Here is a 26,324-nt window from a genome sequence, read left to right as displayed (position 1 = left end):
CAGTTCACCGGGAAACGGCTGAGCCCTGCTGCCTCCCTCACCACCAGCTTCAACCTCACCCGGGGGTCTGTGGAGGTGGGAGGGATGGGGTGCAGGGGAAAGGTGAGGACCCTCCTCCTCCAGATTTCAGACCCCATCCTCTGGGCTGCAAAGCAGACGCCAGGAGGGAGGACAGAGGTCACCAGAGAAACACACCGGGAGAGGGCAGAAGTCACAGCCAAGTCCTTGCCTCCCGGCAGGAGACCAAGGACAGACACTGGATGCTGGAAGGACAAACTGGGAACCAAGCCTCGGGAAAGGTGGGGGGCACCCCGGGCTGGACAGAAACCGCAGCTGGAGGTTTTCTGGAAATCCAGAAAAATCCAGCGAGAACCGAGTGCCCAGCTGTCCTCCTGGGGGGCTGTTAATGGACCCCGTGGGAGCCCACGACTGAGCAGCTGAAGGACTGGGGAATTTCTGGGCCCGGGTGGAAGGGGGGGTCCCCTCCCACAGCCAGCTGAGCACGGCCTCTGCCAAGCCATGTGAGGTGTTTAACCCAAGCCACGGTCTTGTCACCACACAAACAGCCCAGACACTGGGGCTGTTGGCAAAACACCCTCAGGCGGCATCTGTGCCACTCTCCTGCCACTTCCTGCCACGCTGGGTGTGGCTGGCGCTGAGCGGGGCTGGTGCTCAGTGGGACCCAAGGAAAAAGCGCAGGAGTCAACGTCTCTCAGTGCATTTCTTCTGACACTGCAACCGCGGCTTTGGTGCGAGATGGGGGGGGGGTTGTGGAGGGACACAGCAGCCAATCACACAAAGCCTTTCCCGGGCGGGGCCTGGGGACCACCCTCAGCCCAACCCTGGAGCTCTGGGCTTTGCAGGGTTGAGGCACAGAGAGGGAGTCATCTGGGTCCGTGGGAAAGCGGTGTGTGCATAGATTTCTCTGTGAGTGTGTGTGTGTATAATAGGCTATATTAGAAAACTCTCGATTATAAATATAAAACACTGGTACCCAAAGGCTACCGTGCTAACTAAAGTGCCGGACCGGGAGGTGGGCGAGTCTATGCAAGAGGGTCCAGGAGGGGTCCTGAGGGGAGCAATCACAGGGGCCTCCGTGCCTGGGGGCTGGGGGCAGAGGGTGCACTGGCGGGGCGCGAGGGCACAGTGCGGCCAGTGCTCCTCTGCCCACGGCAACGCCCGCCTCTGTCCACCTCTCCCCTACTTTCCCCACGGGGCTCATGAGGAGAGAGGGCGCTGGGAGGCCGGGGCGGGGCGCGAGTGATTCCTCTGGGGAGCACAGGGCAGCTGGGCGCCTCCCCCACTCCACACAGGGCTGTGGGGGAGGGGTGCTGACACCTGAAGGACTGAGAAATAAGACAGTAGCGGGTGGTCTGGCCCTGCCCCTGTGGCGCCCTAGCCTGGCTGGTGTGCAGGGAGGTGGCACCCCACTGCCAGGAGTTCAAGCAAAGCGTTAGCACCTCCACCATCCCCAAGCCCCCTCCCTGCAAAACAAGGCCCGTTCTGGTCTCTGAGCCACAGAAATGCCACAAGCAAGTGGTGACCAGAGCTTGAAGGGGTTGAGGGGGCCCAGAGGGCAGGACGAGACCCCCCAGGACACAGTGCTACAAGAAGGGGTTGGTGGTGGGAGGTTTGGAGGCAAACGGGCTTGAGGAGGATCCAGTCTGAAAAGAAATAACGACCAGCTGTTAGAGGAGTCAGGGCAGCCTGAGGAAACGCGGGGGAGAAGGGGCGGATGGAGGGGAGCCGATGATAACACAGGGGTGTCTGTGTAGGGGAAGGATCGGGTGAGGAAGGGGCGTGGGCTCCACCAACAGGGTCTTTTTTCCTTTTTGGGTCACACCTGGCGATGCACAGGGTTCCTCCGGGCTCTGCACTCAGGAATTACTCCTGGCGGTGCTCAGGGGATCATATGGGATGCTGGGAATTGAACTTGGGTCGGCCGCCTGCAAGGCGCTACCCACTGTGCTATGGCTGCAGCCCCCACCACCCACAGGGTGTTCTCCAGGGCCAGGATCCCCCTTCCAAGGCCACGCCCGCCCCCCGGGGCTCACCATGAAGGGGTTGGTGGAGACGCCCGCCGGCTGGCTCAGCGGCCTCTGGCCCAGCTTGGCTGAGCCTAAGTCTCCGAAGGCCGCTCCTGGGAAGCGAGAGGAACCTCAGCCAGGCGGCACCGAGTCCCAGCACCCGCAGGCCGCGCGCTCCCGGGCTCCCCCTACTGGCAGGAAGCGGGGCGGGGGCGGGAAAGCGGGGTGCGGCCAGGCGCTTACCATTCTGCTGCGCAGGAAACAGCGGCGCGGGGCAGGTGCTGGCAAAGACCCCCGGGGGTGGCGCCGCCTGGGGGAAGCCCGGCCCGGCGCTGCTCACCCCAAAGCCAGGCCCTGTGGAGGGACGCGGGGCTCAGGGAGAGGTCCGGAAGGGCAGGGGACCCCAGCTCAAAGGCCGCCCTCCGCCCCCTCGCCTCTGCAAAGCTGGCCTGGGACAGGGGTCTGCATCTGGAAAATAGGCGCCTGGGTCCTGGCGCTGTTGAGGGCAGCTGTATAGGGCCCAGCTCTGGTGGCGAATCTCTGTTCCGGACTCAGGGTGGTTTTTTTGGGGGGATATTTTTGGGTGGGGGGGGCCTTGGGTTACAACCTGTGATGCTCAGGGTTGACTCCTGGCTCTGCACTCAGGGATCACTCCTGGCGGTGCTCAGGGACCATATGGGATGCCGGGAATCGAACCTGGGTCAGCCCTGTGCAAGGCAAGCGCCTTCCCCACTGTACTACTGCGTCGGCCCCACAGGGCTCCATGTCTGAGAGAGAAAATGGGAGGGAAGGGGGCCTAGGGGTTGGGTGATAGGCTTTAGGTGTCTCAGCTGAGGGTACTGCCTTGCGAGTGGGCTCCGGGGGTCCGTGGCAGGTGGTGGGAGAGGCAGCACCTTTAGGAGGGGCAAGGCTGGCCTAGGCCATTTCTGAGGGTTGGGGTCTGGGACCTGGGCGCCCCTCTTCCTGGGAGAAGGGAATTCGGTGATACTGGAGGGCTGGGTCTTACCGTGCAAGACCCCCCCCCCCCAGGCCAGTCTAAGGGCCTCCTGAGACCGTGAGGCATGGGGCAGGGTGTCAGCGCTGGGGACTGTCCCGGGGGCTTACCTGGGGCCAGGCCATTGGGCTGGAAGGGGTTGGTGGACGGTAGCACGGTGTGTACAGGGGGCGTCGTGAAGGGGTTGGTGAAGGCTGTGGGGAGAGAACAGTCTGTCTCCTCCCAGCCTCGACCCTTGGGCCCCCTCCGAGACCCTCTGGGCCCTCTCAGCGGCAATGCTCACCTCCAAAGGCCAGGTTGGCGCTGCTGCCTCCACCGGAGGGGGCTGCCGGGAGCGAGGGCACTGGGGTGCCCATCCCAAAGACGCTGTGGGCGGGAGGGAGGTGAGCATGTATAGGGGCTGCGGGCCAGGGACAGCGGCGCTTCCAGGCTGACCCCACCGCACCTACCTGCCGGGCATCCCTCCAGCGGCCACCCCAGGACCCAGGAAGCTTCCCATTTCCGTGAGGCTGTGAGGCTGGCTGACAGGTGCGAATGGTGTCACCTGGCTGCTCCCTGGGAATCACAGGGAGGGCAGTGAGGAGAGGGGGAGTTGGCAGCGATAAGGAAGATGGAGTCGGGGATGCAGTGGAAACGGAGTGAGTGATGGCATGAGTCTCCCCGGGTTCCCGGGGTCGGCCTGCCCACTGTGGGTCATAAGCGCAGAACATCTTGTCTCCCACTGAGAAATCGCCCCTCCCCGCTCTTATCTTCTGTGTACCACTTCCTCATGGAAGGAAAACCGGAATCCTCCTCAAACCAGCAAGTCCCAATCAATCCTGAGGACCAGGGGGAGGGACTGTGAAGGGCAGACTCTCCTGGAACTTGGAATTAAGAAGCGTGACTATTCCCACGGAGCACTGTTCTCACCTTCAGGGGGCCACTTCCTCCAAGGAGGTCTCCAGGACTCTATGAGTTTATATTAGGGCACACTACCCCCTGGAAACTTTGTCAGGTTTCCTGCCCTCCCTTCCCACCAGAGCAGCCTGCAGGCAAATGTCCTGGGAAGCCCAAGCAGTCACTCCCTGGGAGAAAGCCTGTTCCGGGTACTTAAGTGTTTCTTTAGGGACTGGAGAGGACAGAGGGAAAGGCATCTGCCATGCACATGGCTGGTTTGAGTTCAATGCTTGGCACCCTACTGGGTTCCCCCGGCTCCATCAGGAGTGATCCCCAAGCGGAGCCAGAAAGCAGGTGGCAGGTGTGGCCCCAAAACCAAGAACTGGGGTGGACGTGGCAGTGCCAGTGTTAGGGCGTTTGCGTTGCATGCGCCGATGGTGTTCAATCCCCAGCATCCCATATGGTCTTCCGAACACTGCCATGAGCCTTGCAGGGTGTGACCCATAATGCCAAAGAAAAAAAAAACCCCAAAACCCAACCCCCCCAGAAAACCAAGCACTGCCACGTGTGAGCACTGCCTGGTGTGGCCCCAAAACTGAAACCAAACCAACCCTAACTGCCTTTAGGAGTCAGGGAGATAAATGGAAGGGCTGGAGCACCTGCCTGCGTGTGGAAACCCTGGCTTGGATTTCCAACTCCATTCCATCTCCCCAAGCACCCGCCCCCCCCAAAGAAATTATATCATTATGATTTTAAATACATGTTGGGGGGCAATACAGCAAGGAAGGCACTAGCCTTGCATCCGACTGGTTCAAATCCTTGGCACAGGTGGACCCTCATAAACAGGAATAGCTCCTCAGCACCGCCAGGTATGTTTGCCTTTTTTTTTCCTTTTAGTTAAGCTGGAAAGCTCAGTGGGATGAGCACTCATGCGGGGAGCTTGGGTTCAGTCCAAGCACCTCAGGGAGTGACCCTTGACACAAAGCAAAAGCCCAGTGCAGAACCTGAGCACCACAGGGTGTGACCCCCAAATGCCTAAACCACATTACCATCCCTTCCCCCTTTCCTTTGTCGTGCTGCCAAGCTGTTGGGGGTGACGTATGAGGCTGTGATTTGTGGTGGTGCCAGGATCCCAGAGTCCTGGGGCCGCACTTGGGCATGTGGAGCAGCGCAGGGGTCAGGCTTGAACCTTTGGTCTCGCTTTTGCAAGGCTGGAACAGTACCACTGAGCTTGGTCCAGCCCAAGCGAGCATCTGTACCTGGAGGTCTGAGTGTCACCTGTGGGTGGGACCCCGCAAGCTACCCACGGCTGCCGGGAGGGTAATGTGAGGCCACTGTGGCGGGAGGCTTTACTTTGGTGAAGGCTGAGCAGGGCGCCCCATGGCAGCTCCTGGCGGTGCTGAATGAACATCTGCAAGAACTGGACACAGGGGTGGGGTGGGGAACCATCACTCGCTCCCACTGGGACTTTAGCAAGTGAGTCACTTCCTGAGCATACTCTCCCGGTCCCTCTTCTCAGAAACACACTGAGGGACTCATTCCACTCAGAACTTTCTCTGGGGTCAGAAATGCAGAGTTAAGGCTTCCCGGGCAGCGCGGGCTGGTGGGCTCGATCTGTAAACTGGTCCCACTTTGGCCCCCTCTCCGCCCTTCCACGAGCTCTCCCTACGGCTAGGTAGAGGCCCAGCCACCTCTGGATGGGTCACCCATAACTCCTGGTGGTGTAGGAACCATATGGCTGCATGCGAGGCAGGCACCCTAGCTGCTGTACCATCTCTCCAGGCCTAATTCTTCTTCTAGGGTCATACCCAGGGTTTGTGTGGGCTAGAACTTGGGCCTCATACATGCTGTACATGGGTCCTACCACTTAGGCAAGGTCCATTAACTGTAGCAGTTTTACAGAGACTGGAGTATGCTACACGTTCATCAACTGGGGACGACTTTAAATAAATGAGGGCAAACACACAGGCTGGGCTCTGCAGCTCTAAAGAGAACGAGGGATGGGGCTGGAGCAATAGCATAGCAGGGAGGGCATTTGCCTTGCATGTGGCCAAGCTGGGTTCGATTCCCAGCTTCCCTTATGGTCCCCCAAGCACCGGCAGGAGTAATTCCTGAGTGCAGAGCTAGGAGTAACCCCTGGGCATCACCGGGTGTGACCCAAAAAGCAAAAAATAAATTAAAAAAAAATAGAGAACAAGGTAGCTCCTAAGGTGCTGATAAATTAGAGACCTGACAGTATGTCTGAGCTACAAAAATTCCAAGTACAGAGCAGAATCCATGTTATGCCATAGATGTGTGGAGAAGGAGCAAAAAGGACAGTGAAAATGGAGTCCTCGAAGCCACAGGTTGCTCTCCAGAGTGCGGTCAGAGACAGGCAGGACCGGAGCTATGGAGACAGTTTCTGGGAGAACAAATATTTTATCATTATGTTTGTGGTGCTGAGGACTCCGCCCAGGGCTTCATGTTCTCCACTGCCGAGAAACATCCCTGCCTTGAGTCTGAACAGCTTCCAAGCATTGGTGGGAAAAGGGAATCTGGAACTGAAGTGGAGAGAGAAGAGCAGAAAGCCAGGAAGAAGCTGATGACCCCAAGGAAAGGGACCGGATGAGCGGGCGCCCTCACAGAGGAAGCTGCTTTCCTTCCAGAGACCGCAGGGAAAGAGAAAGATTCAAGGCAAGGCAAGAACACCAAGCCAGGCTGCTTCGCCGACTCGCTTTGCTCCCTGACACTAGATAACAGAGGCCTGGCTGCCTGTTGGTAATCTGCTGGTAAAGTTGGGCTTTTACCTGAATGCCCCAGAATTGTAACCTGAATCTCTGTGCTCTAACTCCCTGTAAAATGGTTTTTGCAGAAGCTGGGAGATGACTCCGTGGCCAAAGTGCTTGCACTGCAGGCTGGAGGGAGGCCACAAGTTCGATCCCTCAAGCTGCCTGCATGTGCCATGAGTGATCCTGGCAGCTCTGTGGTCTTTGACCTCTGGCACTGCGGCCACTTCTTGCTGCAGAGCAGTCAGGTATGTGGGTAGACCACACTTAGGAGGTGCAACCTCTAGCCAGCACAACTCAAAAGAGATTGGTGAGGGGCAGCCGAGCAGTACTACAGTGGGGAGGGTGTTTTGCCTTGCATGCAGCCCACCAGCTTTGATCCCCAGCCTCCCATATGGCCATCAGAGCCCACCAGGAATGATCTCTGAGCACAGCAAGGAGTAAACCCTGACTATTGCCAGATGTGGCCCCAAATCCAAAAAAATAAAAATAAATAAATAAATAAAAGAGAGGTCTTGGAGCTGGAGAGATAGTACAGCGGGTAGGGTGCTTGCTTTGCACATTGTTGATGGAATCAATCCCTGGCATCCCAGATGGTCCCCCAAGAACCACCAGGAGTGATCCCAGAGTCCAGAGCCAGGAATAAGTTCACACAACTGGATGTGGCCCAAAATCCAAAATATGATTTTTTTTTTTTTTAAGAAAAGAGATCTGCAGGTATTCTGAGTGGGAGTGAGACTCTGGTGGGCAGGACAGCTCAGTGCGGCAACACTGCACCAGGAAAGCACCACATCCCAGCTTTCCAGATGAACTGGACAGGCTCTAATGCCACTGCACACACATACTCAGAGTTAAATCCTCTCCAGGCCCAGGGTGACTGGGGCACATGCCATGTCCAGGCTAGCTGGAAGCTTCATTATCACTGGCCTGGTCTTTCCTCACTCTGCTGGGATGTCAGTGAGGCCCAGGTGCTCAGCTCCGCCAGGCTGTGTGTGTGGTGCTGTGTCTGCCTTGGACACCAGAGGGCGCACTGGCACACCCTAACAGGAGCAGGGATTAACAATACTTGAGTTGTGCTCCTCTCAGCTCCCAGAACCCAGCCCCTGGCAGCTGGTTCAATACCAGGTTTGGGTGTGGGGGAGGGTGTGCAGTTTGAGAAGCCGCTTCTCTCCACTCCGCCTCAGAAATACCAGGATTGCCATAGTAGACACACACCTCCCAACACTTCCGGACATTCTACTCAGTAGTTCTCCCTCTCACACACACGGAAACATCCCGTGATCATGGGGAGATGAAAAGTGAGTGAAAGCTGGCACACACCGGCAAGTAGATTTTTGCTGACCCTAGCCAAGCTGAGCCAGCTTCTTCTACCATAAAGTGGAGCTCTGCCCTCCTCTCGGAGGGAGGCAGGAGCTGGTGGAGCCACTGTAGCTGCAGACTGTCTGCTTTGTGAGATGACGAGGCCCCGGGTAAAAGGTTTTGTCCCAAGGTTGGCCTGGGATGGCCCGGCTGACGCCATCCTCTCCTTTTTAAGGGCTGGCACTATAAGTTCTCCCTTTAAAGTCATCAATTGTGCAGGCATGCATTTCCCAAGGGGCTAGTTCTGACAACCTTGCATGGGCACACTGTTTCCCGGAACCCTTTCCTCTGGCTACACTGAATATTCCAGTACCAATCCACATTCTCCCAACAGTGCTAAGAAATCCACTACCCCACACAATACTGGATATTTCCAATTTGTGAGTAGTACATAAAATGATCTTATCCTAAATTACACACACACACACACACACACACACACACACACACATATTAGGGGCTATACCTTGTGATGCTCAGGGCTTACTCCTAGCTCTGAACTTAGGATACACTCCTGGCAGTGCTCAGGAGACCATATGGAATGCTGGGGATCAAACCCTGGTAGGCTGCATGCAAAGCAAGCCCAGTCCCGCTCACTGTTTCTCTAGTTGAAGACATTGTCATATTTTTGCTGGTTCTGGCTGGTTTGTATCTGCTGCCCAGGATTTTAACCTAGTCTTTTTTGGGTTGCTTTTGGGCCATACCCAGGGGACTATGTAGTACCAGGAACTGAATCCAGTGCTCCCACACGCAAAGCCCTGTAAATTATCCTACCAGAGGCTCCCATCCAGTCTTATTGACAGGAATTTATTTTGGGGTTGGGGTCACATTTGGTGATACTCAGGGGTTATTCCTGACGGTACTCGGGGAATCATAAGGGATGGTGGGGATCAAGCCCAGATTGGCAGGAATTAAAATAAGACACTATGGCTATTAGCTTTCTATTTTCCATGTGGGAAGTACCTTTTCCCTGTTTCATGATTAAGTTGTGTTCAGGGCACCTTTGATAAAACGAGGCCTATGACAATTCCATCAGTTAGATTTTGCTTTCTAGTCACCGTCAAATTATACCGTTGTTGGTCTGGTTTTTGGTGGAGATTGAAATTAAACCCATGGCCTCAGACATGTAAGGCAAGGGCTCAACTGCTGAGCCCCATTCCTAACCCCTATGGTCAAATAATGAAATAATACGCATTCTTTCGGTTAAAGTTCTACTCATATTAGGTCAGAATCACTCAAGGGTTCCCTCACTGGCCTACTTTCCTCCTTTGCCTCTGGACCTCGGGCAGTCCAGTGAATTCTCTCACTCTGTCAGTTTATTAGCTTTCCATTGTGTCCTCTAGATTTAACTTTATAAATTTCAAGGCTATCCTGTTACTTCAAGTTCATGATGTGAGAATTTCTTTGTCCACTTTTTGAAGATAAAATGTCTCCCTGTGCCCCTTTCAGATGAAATAAAGATGGAAGCCACCACCCATGGCAGTGGGGGAGGACTGTGGGCAGAGCTCCAGCCAAGCAGTCTGGGCCGCACCACTCCATGGGCCGTGCCACAGGGACAGTTTGGCTGTCCTGTTCGTCAAACGGCTAGATTTGCAGGACTCCTTCTGCACCGCAAAAAGGGAGGCCAGGAACTGGGCTGCAGCCTCGGGCAGGCGGAGGGGCAAGAAGCACTTACCAAAGCTGTAACTTCCAGTTAGCATCCGACTGGCTGGCAGTGACGTGGGTGGGGAGGGACAAGGTGGGCAGGTTGGGAGGGAGAAAGAGAAAGCATCAGTCATGCGGGCATCCCGGCTGCAATCCCCACAGCCAGGATGCCCCGAGGCTGGGAGCTCAGGGAGGAGCCCAGCATCCGTTCATCTCTGCTGATGAACAGTGAACTGAGTTGATAAGCCTTGCTGAGCAGGATGGGTCGAGCCCTGGGGGTCAGCCACCATACATTCAGGCCCTCAGGAAAGGTGGTTCCGGTGGGGTTTTCTGACACAGGAGATCTCCCCTAGGTCCCTGACACGGGCCCGCAGCCAGCATAGGTCCTGCTGTGAAAAGAGCCCAGAGTCTCGTTCCCCGAAGCACTTTGTCCTGGTCCTTGGTCTCCGGTCTGGCAGTTCCTTAGGCCGGTGGAGATGGGAATGCAGGGCAATGTGGATGAATGTGGACAACTGGACACGGAAGAGAGAGGTGAGGACAGTGGGCCAGAGTTTACCTGGCAGTGTGGGCTGGGCCTGGAACAGGCCCGGGCCAGCTGGAGGAATACTTCCAAACGCAGAAGCGCCGGGGCTGCTGCCAAAGGCGTCGAAGCTGGCAAAGGCCCCATGGGAAGGAGTCTGGCCTATATGTGGGGGGGGGGATAGAAAGGTGCCACGTATGAATGTGTGAGTGATCAACTCCAGCTACCCCAATTCCAAAGGCCAAAAATACTCAATCTGTGGATTAATGCAGATTTTTGGGAAGGGGGCAAGGGAAATAATCAGCCCTGTACCCACAGACCGCACTTCCCAGTATTTTAATAGGGAGACAGAATACGAAGGTTAGCCCTGATATTCTAAAAGGAAGTTCTAGTAGGGTCCCTTAGCTATAACGCATTCTGACCAAACTCCATACATAATCGGTCTTACCCTTCTGTCCCTTCCTCCCAGCCTCGATATGTCCCCAAACCTCTGCTTAGCTACGGCCAAGTGATAATGCGGCTCAGGGGAGTGCACGCCTTGCGGTAGGAGTGCCCCTGCCGTAGAAAGGTCTGCATCCCAGATCCAACTTACCCCCATAGGCTGGGAATGCAGCAAAAGCTGGTGCCACCTGTGGAGCAGCAAAGGGGTCGCCACCAATGTCCGCCAGCAGGTCAGTACTGGCTTTCTTGCCTGAGGAGGGTGGCGGAGGCTGAGTGCTCCGGGCCTGGGACGTCCGCGTCTGACTGACACACTTGGAGAAGGAATCACAAATAGCACCTGGAATCCCAGACATGAGCCGGGCCCTGGCAAAGGCTCTCCTGGCTGCCCAGCCAGGGTGAGAAATGGCCCTCAGCAGAGGTTGCTGGGCAGCTGATTTAAGCCCTCTCAGGATACCAGACCACATTCTAGAGCCTTGTGCTCAGAGGGCCTTGAGGCCCACACGGATGTTGCCCAACGGCCCCCTTGGGAGAGCCGCCCTCATCTTTTCTAGCGGCTTCAGGCAGTATCTGGGTTCCCGTATATGCCCTTGGCAGCAATGGGCAAGTTTGGAGCTCATACTCTTTTCCTTAAATACTACTTCCTGTTGGGGTCTTTCTTCCGAAAGATAAAAGTCCAAGGTAACAGATGCAAGAGAGAGGAGTCAGCTGGGCTGAGTCAGCTCAGCCTGTGAAGTGCAGAGGCTGTGTGGGAGGAAACTGCTCACCCTGTCGCCCAGACCCCAGAACGATCCTGAGGGGGTGGTCTGGGAATTACCTGGCTAGAGGTGGAGGAGGCAGCCGAGACAGATGGCACAGGGTCACCCAGAAGTGTCCGCAGAGGCTTCCCGTCTGCGGTGGAGCCCTGGACAGGGGTGGAGGCACGGCCTTTGGTATACGTGGACCCCTTGACTTGGTCTGGGGGGACATACCTTTGAGAAAGAAGAGCTGGGCTGAAAGAAGTAGGGTGAAACGTGGGCCATGCCCAGCGGGGTGCTCGGGGGAAAACAGGTGAGAACAGCTCAAGTCCTTGTTTGCTTTTCTCCATTTATTTTCTAAAATCCATTTCTCCATCCATTTGCTAAGGGCACTGCAGCAACTGAGTGAAGCGCTGGCCACCCGGAGTGTCCCCCTTACCATCAGCTGTTCTCTCTCTCCACCTGCTAGAATATTTGGTTTTCTCTGGCTTGTGATGATAATTCCCACTTTTGATAACCTCAAACCAGCTGAATTTCGAGTCCTAACCCTATAGTGATACTCTCAGCCAGGGGATCCTTTTGTCCAACTTGTATTCAAGGTTCCCCCTTTTCCTTCCTGATTTCCCCCTTCTCGGGCCCAGAGGAAACATTTCTGCCATCTCATTAACTAGGTGCTCGCCCTCTCTTTCTCCCCACTCTTGCTCCTCCCTAGAGAACCCCCTTTCATTGTAGGGGTGATCTCTCCTCTGGAAACAGCTTCTTCACACTGAGGATCTCCCCACGAGGGTGTCCTGTTTGAGGTCTCTGCTCTCTGCATTCTCTTCTCCACCCTGGAGTCACCCCTCAGCGTGCATATACCCTAGAGATCAGGGGCTAGCAAGTGACACATGGGCAGATAAAAGTCAAGGGAGAACACGAACGCTGCTCTCCTCAGGGAAACAGAATGCATGTAAATCGTGCATCAAGTCAAAAGCAGAGTCGGGGCATGTGCTGCCAGCCAGTTGCCCCCCTGTGCAACATCAGTCGGGCTGTGAAAATGAACCTCCATTCCCACAGCCCTTCATCCCCCTCCATCCTCCCAAGACTGGGGAGGGAAGATCTGCAAGCTTGGTGACCGAGAGCAAGTTATCCTATCTTGCAGCTTTATTATTTGAAGTTCGGGTTAAATTCTAATGGATCAGAGTGGGACAGACTCAAGTCAGTGTTTGAGGGAAGCCCAAATGCAGCGCGAGAGACGAACTGTCAGACGGAGCACGTGGTGGACACCTGTCTCCACAGAAATCTCGGCCCTCCTCCTTACCATCTCTTCTTCTCATATTTCTCCTGGAGAAACTCCTTCACTTTCTGAGGATCTCTGGAATCTGGTATTAAAGATGTCCGAGCATCAAAAAGACCCAACCAGATCTTCCTGCAGACCTAAGGCAGAGTTGAGGCAGACGGGATGAACTGGAAACAGCAGTGTTTCCAATTTACTCATTAAATAATTTTTTTGTCTTTTCTTTGGGGCTACACCCAGTCAGGGCTTTATGGCCTATTCCTGGAAGGCTTGGGAGATCATATGGGGTATCAAGGACTGAACCTAGGTGTGCCACATGCAGGGTAAGCGTCCCATCCGCTGTCCTGTCACTCCAGCCCTCATTATAAATCTTTATTGGACAGGGACACATTATGGGGACCTGGCTATTCCTACAACACAGACATGATCCAGGTCTGCGGGATGTAAATCATGGAATGGGAATTTTGTCTTCTGTAAATAAAAGTCATGCCTTAGGTACATAAAAGGGAAATTATAATGTATATTGAGGTAAGTCTTTGGAAGGAAAATAGGGCTCTTGGAGAATTATGGAGAAAAAAATTTGGATGGAACAAGTGGCATCAAGAACAGTGTTCAGGGCTATGACTTCCAGGACACACCAGAGGCCTTTGCTAGGGCCTCAGGAAGCACTGCTTCTCAGAGCCTGTGATGCAGGAAACACTAGGGGCACCACACAGTGCTCGGCAGCCTACAGGGTTATGCCATGGGAGGCCAGGTAGTGCCAGGGATACAACCCAGGTAGGACCCATGTCTCGCTGCACTATCTCTGCTCCCTGGTCACTTTCAAGTAAATGACAGGGATGGAAATGTGGGCAGCAGAGCAGTCTACAGAGACTGAATACTCATCTGGGTGGCGCTCCCAACATTCCCCTTGCATGCCCAGGCCCACAGATGTTGCTCCTTCTCTAGCTTTGTCCGATTCTTAGGCCACACACGGTTTGGAGGGGCACCCCCTGGCCACTTCACTCACCTGCCCTTTGCAGATAGCGCCTGTAAAAAAGCAAACTGAAGATCTGTAGTCATATTTCAGCACTCAAGGAGCTTGAGGCCACTCCCAATGAGCCCCCCCGCCCTTTTTTTTGGCTACACCTGGCAGTGCTCAGGGTACTCCTGCCTCTCTGCATAGAGATCACTTTGGGCTGGGCTCGGAGGACAATATGTGGTATCAGGGATGGAACTGGGTCAGCCATGTGCAAGGCAAATGCCCTACCTGCTATGCTATTGGAGTCATGCTCGTTCGGCGGCAGAGCTGCTCAGGTCCTGCATACCAGGAATCACTAGGGCCATCTGGCAGTACTTGGAGACCTCAGTCATGTGGTGTTGGGGAGTGAACTGGGGTCAGGCACCCTAACCCGTATACTTTCTCCCTGCCCTGCACCGTGTTTTTGTTTTAGGGCTACACCTGGCAGTGCTGAAGGCTTACCCCTGCCTCCATGCTCAGGATCACTCCTGGCAGTGCTCAGGGGACCATTTGGGGTTAAGGGAACTGAACCCGGGTCAGCCATGTGCAAGGCAAATGCCCTACCCACTGTCCTATCGCTAGGCCCCTGCACCACATTTTTTAAACAAAATGTCACTGCACACTTAACAGATTAAAGTACAATAGAAAGATAACTTTCCCATGCATGCTGGAGCCAAAAAAGCTCAAGTGACTCTTTATTCCATAATAAATGGAGCTGAGTTTGCAGAATCTCTCCATGTGCCTGGTCTAAAAGACTATAAATACACAACTACATGGAAGACAAAAAACTTTATGAACTAAAAAATAAAAATTTAAGCCAAGGAAGCTGTAGAGTTTTTCCTTTTCCTTCCACCCCCGCCTTCCTTCCTTCCTTTTTCTTTCTTTGGCTTTTCAGGCTACACCCAGCAATGCTCAGGGGTTACTCCTGGCGGGATTTAGGGACCGTATGGGGTTCAGGGGATCAAACTCAGGTTGGCTGCGTGCAAGGCAATCACCCAACTTATTTATTGTACTATTGCTCCCACCTCACTCTCGAGTTTTTCTATCATCCTGAGCCCCAGCTCTGACAGCAGACAGGGTAACTAAGACCCAGACCCGCTCTAGAGAGCTCACCTCATTTCCCCGAGATTGTAGGAACACTACTTCAGGCTCTGTGAAAGTTGTCATGGAGATGGACTTGACTCGGTGAGGGGGGTTCAGGCCTCTCCTGGGGGAGAGAAATGGAAAAATAAGCGAAGTAATAACGTGGTCAGCACTCCTGGGAGGAGGAGAGAGGATGAATACAACAACATATAAAGTTCCAAGAGCAGCCCCCGCCTGCAGCTACCTGCTAATTCAATAGTGGAAGAGACACAAGAACGTCTGGAGGCGTCTACTGAGCAGGAGCACTCAGGGACAGCACTTGTCCTGGTGAGGAAGGCCGAGCCAGTGCACCTAAGAGCTTCCTCTACCTTGCCCCATATCCCCAGTTTCAGCCTGCAGCTTGGGGGTTGCGGGGGTGCTCTCAGAAATGCAGACTTGTGCTCACTTCCCATTTCCTGTCTGATCATTGCTTTAGGCCTGCAATAAAAGCTGCAGTCAAAGCTTCTGGGCCCATGATGACACGAATCCCTGAAGCCTGGGCCAGAGAGAGTATCCAGGAGGTAAGGTTCCTGCTTTGTGTGCAGCTGCAGAGGCTCCGAAAATGGCACCCTAAGCACTGCCAGGACGCAGTCCTAAGCCCTGACCTCTGCTGGGCGAGGCCCCCAACTTCCCCAGTCACCCACCCCCTCAAATTCTCCAGGCTGAGAGAGGGTCAAAACAGGGTTCACGTCTAGTTAAGATAAGGTCTGAAGACAACAGTAGCGCCCTCAACAGTGGCTGCCCTCCTGTCTCCAGGGAAGCCAGGATGGAGTATAGAGGCAGGGAGCCCTCTCTTTCTGGAGGTCTCTGAGTTTTTATTCTTATTTGTTTTTGGGCCACACTGACAATGCTCAGGAGTTACTCCTGGCTCTGCATTCTTGGTGCTGCTCAAAGGACCATATGGGATAGTGGGGATCAAACATGGGTCAGCTGCAGGTAGGAAAAGCACTCTACCTGCTGTACTATTGCTCCGTCCCTACACCTAACTTTTTCACTTCTAGATCTTTCCACGAAGCAGGAAGGAGATACAAGACTGGCAGGAGCCTGAAACCTCCTCTGTTTGAGCCTGAAACACTCCTCTGTGGAGTGGCTTTTGTCATCTTTGTGTGTCCTGTCCACTCCCTGGGAGGCATGTTCTGCCCACAGCAGCCCTGAGGGCACAGCAGAGCAGAAAGTTTTCCTGCCCAATCACCCTATAAAGCATAAAGCGTTTATTTATTTTGGGGTCACACCCAGGGTGTGTGTTTGGAGGGGAGCATTAGGGACTGTGTGCCTTCACGGATGGAACGTGAGGCCCCTGTGAGCAAAGCCTGTGCCCCAGTGCTCTGAGCCTCTCCTCGGCCTCCTGATTGGGAAGCGAGGGCCGAAGGGAAGCAGGATCTCAGAGATTTTTCTTTTTCACTTTTGGGGTCACTACTGGTCATCTCCAGGCTTACTCTTGACTCTATACTCAGGGATCAAATCCAGGTCAGCTGTGTGCAGGTTCCCTCCCTGCTGTACTACACTTCCGGCCCCAGATTCTCCTTTCTTTAGACCTTTGGTTTGACTCTGGTCTAGATCTACTGCCCTGAGTGGATGAAACCAAGGCTGGCTGATCCGAGTTAAATAAGCCAGAGTCGGGATCAGTAGTAAAAGGCCACAGGCGTACGCAAGAAAGATAGTCTCAACTGCGGAGGCCTCTTTGGACTACGGCCCTGGAAAGCAGGCAAACCAGGGTATGAAAACAGAAGTAACCTCAGCTGGAGCGTTAACACAGCGGGGAGGGCACTGGCCTTGCATGCAGCCAGCAGGTTTAATCCTCAGCATCCCATATAGTTCCCCAGCACAGCCAGGGGTAATTCCTGAGTGCAGAGCCAGAAGTAACTCCTGAGCACTATTAGTGTGGCACAAAAGAAAAAAATCAAAACAAAACCAGAATTAACTGTAGAATAGGGTCTACAATAAACTTTAACTATAAACAAAGGAGAAGAAAGAGATAGAGACAGTAAATGGAGAGCCTAGAGCAGTTTCCTGAACTGAAGGGCCAGTCCTCCCCAGCTAAAAAACAAATAACTTGGCACTCCTCTAGAAACCTACCTTCTTCTATTTTTTTGTTTTTTTGGGCCACATCTGGCAGTGCTCAGGAGTCACTTCTGGCTCTGCACTTGGAGATCATTCCTGGTAATGCTCGGGGGACCATATGGGATGCCAGAGATCAAACCTGGGTCAGCTGCATGGAAGGCAAATGTCTTTCCCACTATACTATCATTCTGGCCCCAGAAATCTATCTTCTGTAAGTGAAAGGACCACCAATCATACCTGAGGATACCTTACTACTGGGGTTGTTCCCATGTTGTGGGGAGAGGCATGGTATTTCCCACTTTGGGAAACACCACTTAAAGAAAGATGGAGGACATTTACATCTACACTGAGAGGTACACACACAGAATAAAGGGCACCTGCCAAGTCTGGTACTCGGGATGGGGGACAGATAACAGTAAAGACTGAGCAGAGAAGAATGTGTGCCCTTGGAAGGGTAATTTACTAATGATGGGATTCTAACAAAGGACAGAATGCTGGAGGCTACAATTGTGGGTATTTTCAGCAATTCTGGGGCTAACTTTGAAACAAGGGTCTCAAAAGATCCTTTCACTTATTTTGTTTGATTTTTGGGTGACACCTAGCAATGCTCGGGGTTGGCTCTGTACTCAGGCATTACTCCTGGCAGTCTTGGGGCACTATATGGGATCATCGAACATGGGTCAGTTGCATGCAAGGCAAGTGCCCTACCTGCTGTAATATTGCTCCTGCCCCTCAAAAGAGCCTTTAATAGACAGGAAATATGGGCTGGGGCGCAAATGGTAGGGCACATGCCCTGCATGTGCAAGGCCCTGGGTTTGGCCCCTGTAGCTCATGGCCCCACAGGAACCACTAGATGTGGTGTTCATGAGAGAGAAAAAAAAAAGTGGGGCTGGAGAGACAGCTCAAAGGGCTAAGCACACGCTTTGCCTGCAGAAGCCAGATTTGATCTCTGGCACTGGGTGCTCCCCGAAGCACCACCAGGAGTGACACCCCCCAAGCACCATGAAAGTGTGGCCTCTCCCACTCCCAAATAAATATTATCAAAGGAGAATGATGCCCCTGATACCCAGAGGAAAGATGAGGATGGAGGGAAAAGCCAAAAGTGAGGCTCTGTTCCTACCAAACAGGAGCTCTTAAACTTGCTCTGCATGGAAGACCCTCTTCTGCTCCTATTTCCTAGATGTTCCAGTTTTCTCTCTTCATAACCCTCAAATGACTGGCTGCAATTTGTTTGCTGTCACCACTGGACCCCAGGACCCAGAGTGCAGGTCTTCCTGAGTGCTCATCTTAGTACACCTCTCTGTTCTTAGGGCTGTGCTTCTCTCTACCTCCCACTAACCAAAACAACAATGGTAATAGGGTCCCACAGAAAGGACCCAGGGACCCTGGGCAAGAGAGCGGTATGGTAGGGTACCACTTGGGCACACACAAAGGGAGCAGGGAGAATTGGCACCTGGACACTGTGGTGGGGGAAGGAAGAGAAATGGTCACGGGAAAGGTAAGAGGTATTCTATTTACACTAGAATAACAGATTCTAAGCCAATCACAAAAAGGTCATTGACATTTCCTGAAAGGACAACTAGGAGCTGCTAGCAAAGCGTAAACAGGGCGCTGCTTCCTGGAGGGGAGGGCCCAGCTCACACCAGTAGAGGGAATGATCGCAACAACAGAACTTCCTATGTGGGGAGCTTGGACACGAATTTTTTTAATTTGGGGGGTGGGGTGCTGGAGTGGGGCCAAGGGCGGGAGGGAGAGGATGAAGGAAAGACAGAAAATAAGAAGTGATTTCAGGGCCTTGGGCCAAATAAGCCTGATGGAACAGGATGTTTCTATTGTACAGTACAAAAAGCACAGCTCTGACCTTGATGTCCGCAGACTGGATTATGTATAACCAGAGCCACAGTTTGGGGGCAGGGAGATTTCTCCACAACACAACGCTACAGCCCAGGAAGAAGAGCCTAGTTACATGGTCTATGAGTCAGACCGTTTGTTTCTGAATCACAGACAGACAGTCACAGGCTGAGAGAAGCACTTCAGAAACAAGAGCCCCCTCTCCCAGCAGACGAAATCGAAGTGGTGCCCTTCACTGGGCGCTTCACAGGGTCATGCAATGGGTCAGACGGGTCACTGGCTGAGAATGAAACAGGCCCAGCCCTCCAACTGGTTCCCAGGCCCCCTGACCTCGGAGCTTCTCCCCCAAACCAGTGAAAGCGAAAGGGATGTACTACCCTCCAGCTAACACAGGAGATCCACCCTGATATTCTGAACCAGGAGGCGCTGGGGAAGTACAGAGATACACTTACTTGTCCAGAACAGGGTAACTTTTTCCAGTTGAAAGCAAATACATCACCAGGACTCAAACCTTTAGCCCAGCAATAACGTGTTTTTTTGACTTCAGTTTCTTTTTCGTAAGCATCAAAAGGGCATTTGAAGTCCACTGAGTCACTCTTTGAAGTGTGCTGAGTTACACGGCAAGGGAAGTAACCTGCAGATCCTCAGCCTGCCCAACTCTCTTGCTTTGCTCCTCTCCCCCTCTCTTTCTCAGTTCCCTTGATTCCATTAAGCAAACCATTATTTCTGCAAATACCACACCTTTTGTTTTTCTTAGCTTACTGCCTCAAGTGGCCCATATTTGGCATCTATCTTTCTCCCTGAATGCCTCCAGCCCACTCTGCTGCTCAGATAAGAGGGTTTTCCCAGGACGACAATGGAAAAAAAGAAAAAAAAACAGCCCCACCCAAAACACTCAAGGGTTTTGGGGGTAAAATTTGGACCTGGGAGTTCCTTACCTCTGAATATCTGTGCTCCAATGCTCTAGTGCAGTCACCCCAGGTTGCACATGAATCGTATGCGGTTACCGTAACTGAGCAGAATCTGTTAGACCCCCACAGGAAGGATCCCCGTTATACTGCTCCAGGGTGGTATCACTAACATCAGGAAGCCTTGTCCTAATCTAAACGCCCCTGCTTCAACCCATTTCCTGTCCTTCTCCCTAAGGGAGCCAACAAACAACTGTCCTCTCCGGCACTCGCACAGAGGGCTGATGTTAGGAGCTGCCTGTCCTGCAGCTTGATCTCAATCCTTCCCGCCCTTGTCATCCCTTCCACAATGTATGATTTCCTTGAGACTTTTCAAGATGGTCCGTGGGCCTCTGTATGACAAAATGCCAACATCAGTAACTTGATGAACCTGCAAAGTGGGCAAGGGATGAGAGATAGGATGGAAACAGAAGCAAGGTTTAGTTCTCTCGCTCCTGAAAGCCGGAAAATTACTGTGTTATTGAACAACATGCTACGTCTTTCCACTGGGTGGAGAAAAGTACTCCCAGTACAAATTCCCACTAGCAAGCTGGACAGGGTCACTAAGGCCCCAGATGAGGAGAAATAAAGAATCCATCTTAGGGCTCTGCCACCCTAATCCTGACTGGATTCCCTCACCAGAATAAAGCAGGTAGAAAGTAGCAGAAAGAAGTACCCACTATTAGGGACTGCCTATAAGAGAATGCATTAAAGATCCCACACAGCCAGGTCAGGAAAGCAGGTCACAGACTTTTTTTTTGGTTTTTAAACCACACCCAGCAGTGCTAAGGGCTTACCCCCTGGCTCTGCGCTCAGGGATCAATCCTGGCAGGGTTTAGGGGACCATACAGGGTGCTGGGGATCGAATCCAGATCAGCCAGGCAAATGCCCTACCTGCTGTATTATTGCTCTGGTCTCTACAGGTCACATACTTTGCTGAAACAAAACAGTGTCAAAAGTACTGCTCACCCTAATGCCAGTGAGATCACAGGCCCTGACAGCTCACTGAAGAAAGTGGTTTTATCCACTGCAGCACTCAGGCAAAATAAAAAGAACATTTTACGCTCAACTTTGGAAATCCTTTTTAGTGGCTTTTTTTTGCTCCAATCAGGGCTTCAAATGCTAGAATCATCCCTTAGCAGAAGCAGAAATAATCCTAAACAAGTATATGGACACATTTGGAAAATTAAAAAGGACCTATAAGCAGGGGCAAGAAAGACAGTACCATGGTTATGGCACCTGCCTTGCACGTGGCCAACCTAGGTTAAACCCAACACCCCATATAATTCCTCAAGCCCAACCCGGAGTGATCCCTGAGAGGAAAGCCAGGAGTAAGCCCTGAGTACCCCCCCCACACCCCGTGTGACTCCAAAACAAAAACAAACAAACAAATGACCTATATCCAGGTTAAGGAAAGTAGGCACTGGAAGAAAACCAAATGAAACTGGGTCAAACTGGGGACCCACAATTGTGGCAGCCTGTGTGTAAATTTAGAAATGGTAGAAACTAGCAGCCTCTCTCCAGGGCCCTCATACCAACACTGTAGGGTTTTGCTACAGTTGAGAAAATATTTCTCATAAAAAAAGGATAGTGTGAGAATGAGCTCACATGAGCAGAGCTGAAGGCATAGTCATATCCACCCACCGATATTAAAACTGGAATTTTTCCTGAGATCTTGGAAAATTCAGCTTTAGCTCAAATAGTCAACTTGGCTACCTAGGCCAATCAAACCAGCTGGGAACTCTGGTAATTGTGTTCACTGCCCCCAAAACTCCATTCCCCAACGAGGTAGACAGATTTATTATACACACCAGAAAACTGATTTTTATTTTTATTTTGCATTTTGGGCCACACCCAGCGATGCACAGGGATTACTCTTGGCTCTGCACTCAGGAACCACCCCTGGCGGTTCTCAGGGGACCATATGGGATACTGGGAATCGAACCTGGGTCGACCGCATGCAAGGCAAACACCCTACCCACTGTGCTATCACTCCAGCCCAGAATACTGATTTTCAAAATATAGTCCATCCTGCAGTTTTTTTCCCTCTAGCTACGGCACTAAGAATGGATTTCAATCCTCTTCATTTTAACAATATTTCCACCCTTCACCACCCCAGCCTGAGCTCCCACCATTCTCTGGCCCAAGCAAAGTTTTCAATTTCTTCATGGTAGTGATCACGACTTGCAGTTAAGTATACCATGCTTTCTCAGAGTCCAAGATCCCCATTAGGATGTAATCTATGGGAAGATGGGTTCTAGTTAACCTTGTTCACTACCATATCTCTAATGCCTGAAAGAGTAGGGGCTTGACAGCACTCAATAAATATCTGAGTGGGGCTGGAGCAATAGCACAGTGGGTAGGGCATTTGCCTTGCACGTGGCCGACCTGGGTTCGATTCCCAGCACCCCATATGGTCCCCTGAGCACCGCCAGGGATAATTCCTGAGTGCAGAACCAGGATTAACCCCTGTGCATCGCCGGGTGTGACCCAAAAAGCAAAAATAAATAAATAAATAATTATCTGAGTAACTGAAAAACTGATGGACTGAGTGAACACAGAGTTTTGGCCTACCACAATTGTCACTCTTTAGAACCTCAAGATCCTACTTCCTGGGTAATCTACCAGGTGGATTTAAGATGATAATGGATGTGGTGTGGCCCGATGAATCATATATGGGATCATATATGCTCCCTCCTGTCTCCAAACCAATCTACCTCCCACAAAGTCCTTCCACAGAAAGTCAATGACCCCGACAAAGACTCATCAGAATTTGATGAAAGAGCCTCAGAACCCAGGCACACACACATAGGGAAACTCTGGCTCTCACGGGAGTTATTCCTCCTATATCTCTCCTTTGAATCTCATGCCCTCTTTTTAGCTTCATTTATTGGGCCAGCCTTGTAACCCTTCATTCCACTCTCATTTGCTGCTTATTAAGGGTTAGCCCACCATCTTTTTTTTTTTTTTTCTCTTTGGGTCACACCCGGCAATGCACAGGGGTCATTCCTGGCTCATGCACTCAGGAATTACTCCTGGCGGTGTTCAGGGGACCATATGGGATGCTGGGATTTGAACCCGGGTCGGCCGTGTGCAAGGCAAACGCCCTACCCGCTGTGCTATCACTCCAGCCCCTAGCCCACCATCTTATTTCCTAACTAGCAACTGTTGTTTCCTAAAGGACATCCACCACCCCAAGAATCGGTCCTGAAACGAATCTCATAATGCTCTATCAAACATATGTTTTCTGGGACTGGAGCGACAGCACAGCAGGGAGGCCATTTGTCTTACATGCGGCTGACCAGGGTTTGATCCCTGGCATACCATATGGTCCCCAAGCACTGCCAAGAGTAATTATTGAGTGCAGAGCTGGAGTAACCCCTGAGCATCGCTGGGTGTGACCCAAAAAGACAAAAACAAAACAAAACTTGTTTCCTCTAGAATCTCTGAAACTAAGATAGGCTGGTAAACTCTTCCTAGGCGGTCCCATGAGGACTAAACTTCCTACGGGACTAAAACCCTAGAGTTGAGGTACATACAGTGCCGGTCTTCTTGAGGTACTTTATAAAATGAACTGATCCTTATGCCACAGTCACCTCTACCCAGTGTTTGCCCAGGTCACAGGAATTTGATTTTTCATTAATAAGATCAACAGTTGGGGCCAAAGCAATATTACAGTAGGTAGCCTTGCATGAGGCTGACCAGGGTTTGCTCTCTGGCATCCCCTCTGGTACCCTGAACACCACCAGGAGTGATGTCTAAGTGCACAGACAGGAGCAAGCAGTAAGCACTGTAGGTGTAGGTGTGGCCCAAAATAAAAAGTTAAAAAAAGAAAAATGTCAGATCAACAATGACTAGAAGGGTTAAAGTGGAAATCTGCAAATTTATGCCCTTATGTTTAAGATGTTAGCTTTTCTGGCCAAAGAAACCAGGTTTTTGATGTAAACTTCCTTCTGTCCTGAGGGATATTCATTATAGATGGGAAATATTATCTTTGGGACACTATAACCAAGAGCTATAAAATAATGATAATGTTGTTGGAACTTGTCACTTAGAGTTTCATCTTTCAAGCCATTTCACGTAACCAAGGGGTAGTTCATTTCTAATTGTTAGGTCACTGTTTTTTTTTCCATATATTTTCTCCCTATGATTTGCACTCATCAATTTTATTTTATTTATTTTGGTTTGGAAGCCACACATCATGGTACTCAGGGATCTATCCAGGCAGAACTCAGGGGATCCTGTGGGGTCTCAGGGACAGAACTCAGATAAGAAGCATACGAGGCAAACACTCTGCTCTTAGTACTCTCTCTGGCTCCATGATCACATTATTTCCCTGCCTCCATTTACTTCTCTGCAAATTCTATCACTTTCTTTTTCTTTTTATAATAAGATCTTCAGAAATCTGCTCCTACTATTTTACCCTATGCCTAAACCTTGCACTTTTTGGTTTTGTTTTGGTTTGAGGCCACACCTGGCGATACTCAGGGGTTACTCCTGGCTCTGTATTCAGGAATCACTCTTGGTGGTGCCTGGTGGAACCATATGAGATGCCAGGGATGGAACTCGAGTAGGCTGCGTGCAAGACAAGCACCCTCTGCACTACACTACTGCTCTAGATGGGAAATATTGCACTTGCACTTTTGACAGATGCCTGTTTGACTCCAGAATGCCAAGAGTAGGAGTGGCCTTCATTTCTAACCCAGCTGAGTCTATCCTCACAACACAGTGAGGCTGAGGGGAGCACAGAAGCTTGGCACAGGAGATGAAACCCACAGAGAGATGATCCCCCGTGCTCTCTCTCCAGGCCCTGGATCCTTATTTTTGATGTGCCATGATTATAACTAATATCAAGCAACAAATGCTGAAAACAGCAACCCCCAGATGGCACTGGGTAAGTCACTGAACCTCTCTGCTTCTGTTCTCCCATCTGTCACGTAAGAACAATCCTGCATCCTTCTCAGCTCTTGAAGGTTTAAAACAAAAACCAAAAAAGGGGTGAGTGGGATGGTACAGCAGGTAGGGCGCTTGCCTTGCACCTGGCGGACTACGGGGGTTCCATCCTTAGCAGGCTATATGGTCCACGGAGCCCTGTCAGAAGCGACCCTTGACAACCTGGGGCCGTGCCAGAATAGTGCTCCTTGTGAAAACCAAAATGCAAAAGTAGGGATTAAAACAATACTTTAACCGCAAACAAATCCTCTGATAAACAAGTACAAAATAGAAATAGAGAACTGGTATAAATATTAACCTACCAAATCACCCCCTAAAGGTGTGTGCCCCTGGGGGTTTGAAGAACCTTCCTGAACCAGCAGAAATCTGGGCCAGCCCTGAGGCTCTCCGTCAGCTCAGGTGTGACCAAGTACCCGGCCAGAGCCACAAAGCTACCAACCAGGTTCCAGCCCTGGCAACTGGAAGGGGGTGGGGGTGCAATAGGTGTAAGTGGTGCAGGTGCTGCAGACATCGACCTAAAGCGGGCTCCTCAGCTCCCCGATCCATGGGGAAAGTTGAGTTCCCTAAAAGGGCATCCCCTCCTGAGGACGGCAGAGCGACATCCCCAACCCCTGCAACAACCGCGGCTCGTGGCTTGCCCGCCTCTGCCCTGTCGATCTGAAGTGCTTTCCTGCCCCCCCCCCCGCTACTCCCACCCCTAGTTCCAGGTGGGCACCGACCAGCGGGCAGAGCCCGGCGGGGCCCTCCGTGCCCTCTCAACTTTGCTTTCCGCCCGCCGCAGTTCCCGTGAAGGTGCAGGTTCTCCGCGTGGCCCCTTTCCCCGGTCCCCCGCTCCAGCGCCCCATCGATGCCCCGCGAGCCACCCCCCTCCCCCCGGTTCCGAGTCGCCTCGCCTTCCCCCGGGGCTGGGTCGAGCCTCTGCCAAGGTGTCCTTCCCTCCCGCCGGCCCGTCCCCCAGCTCTGCGGTCCGCGTCGCCCCCGACCCGGGGTCCCTCAGCCCACGCCGCTCCGCGGGCCACTTACAGGAGGCCGGAGCAGGACGTGCAAACGAAGCTGCCCACGGTGATGTCCACGTAGGTGACCCCGCGCTGGGCGCACTCGAAGCAGTGGCGGTTCCCGGCCTGGCTGCAGCCGCCCAGCTCCCGGACCCGGCGACACCACACCTCCGAGGCCGCCTCGGCCTCCGCCTTGCCCGCGCCGACCCCGCCGCCCGGCCCCGGGCCCTTCTTCGCCGCCATCACCATGCCGCACACTCCCCCCTCGGACCGCTCTCCGCAGCCCGCTACCGCCCCTTCAATCCGCCGCCTTCCCGCCTCCTCAGGCGCCTCCGCACTCGCCGCGTCTCCTGACAGAAGCCTGGGGAGCTGCGCCGACCGCGCGAGACGCCTCAGCCCACGGCCTCGCCTTTCCTGTACTCTAATTGGCCAGGATCGTCCCACCCCCTCGCTCTGATTGGCGCAAATCCGACGGCCTCGGGCTGCGGAGCCGCTGATGCTCCGCCTCACCGCCTTTAGGCCTCGGGCCTCGGCTATTGGTCCGCTGAGATCCGGAGTGAGAGATTCTGTGCGTCCCCTCTCCTTATCCCCGCCCCCTCTCGCCACTGCTTCTCGGGCGGCCCGCCTCCCAGATTCGATTGGTGAGTCTCCGAAACTCGGGCTCCGACGCTAATTCTGATTGGCTGTCTGAGTTGCAAGGCGAGCGCGCTAGAGTCTGTTTCTCGCGCCTGCGCGATTCTGAGCCTCCGTATGGGTGCT

The 26,324-nt window shown here is 52.8% G+C and overlaps 1 protein-coding gene across 2 annotated transcripts; it reads right to left on the bottom strand.

Moving 5' to 3' along the window:
- Positions 1–702: 702 nt before the first annotated feature.
- Positions 703–25,953, bottom strand: AGFG2 (ArfGAP with FG repeats 2). Of its 2 annotated transcripts, XM_055134868.1 has the most exons (13): positions 25,594–25,953; positions 14,750–14,843; positions 12,661–12,776; positions 11,441–11,594; positions 10,778–10,937; positions 10,222–10,347; positions 9,697–9,729; positions 3,471–3,576; positions 3,305–3,387; positions 3,132–3,215; positions 2,271–2,381; positions 2,055–2,140; positions 703–1,664 (listed from the first exon to the last, which is right to left on the bottom strand). In XM_055134868.1, exons 1-13 carry the CDS (start codon positions 25,812–25,814, stop codon positions 1,605–1,607), a joined length of 1,434 nt encoding a protein of 477 aa, XP_054990843.1. In that variant the 5' UTR covers positions 25,815–25,953; the 3' UTR covers positions 703–1,604. The 2 variants fall into 2 exon arrangements, with proteins under 2 accessions (XP_054990843.1, XP_004617370.2); XM_004617313.3 differs by lacking the exon at positions 9,697–9,729.
- Between the last annotated feature and the right edge of the window lie 371 nt (positions 25,954–26,324).

This window comes from Sorex araneus, chromosome 4 (assembly GCF_027595985.1).
Source record: "Sorex araneus isolate mSorAra2 chromosome 4, mSorAra2.pri, whole genome shotgun sequence".
Lineage (NCBI taxonomy): Eukaryota > Metazoa > Chordata > Mammalia > Eulipotyphla > Soricidae > Sorex > Sorex araneus.
This window is presented reverse-complemented; position numbering and strand designations above follow the sequence as displayed.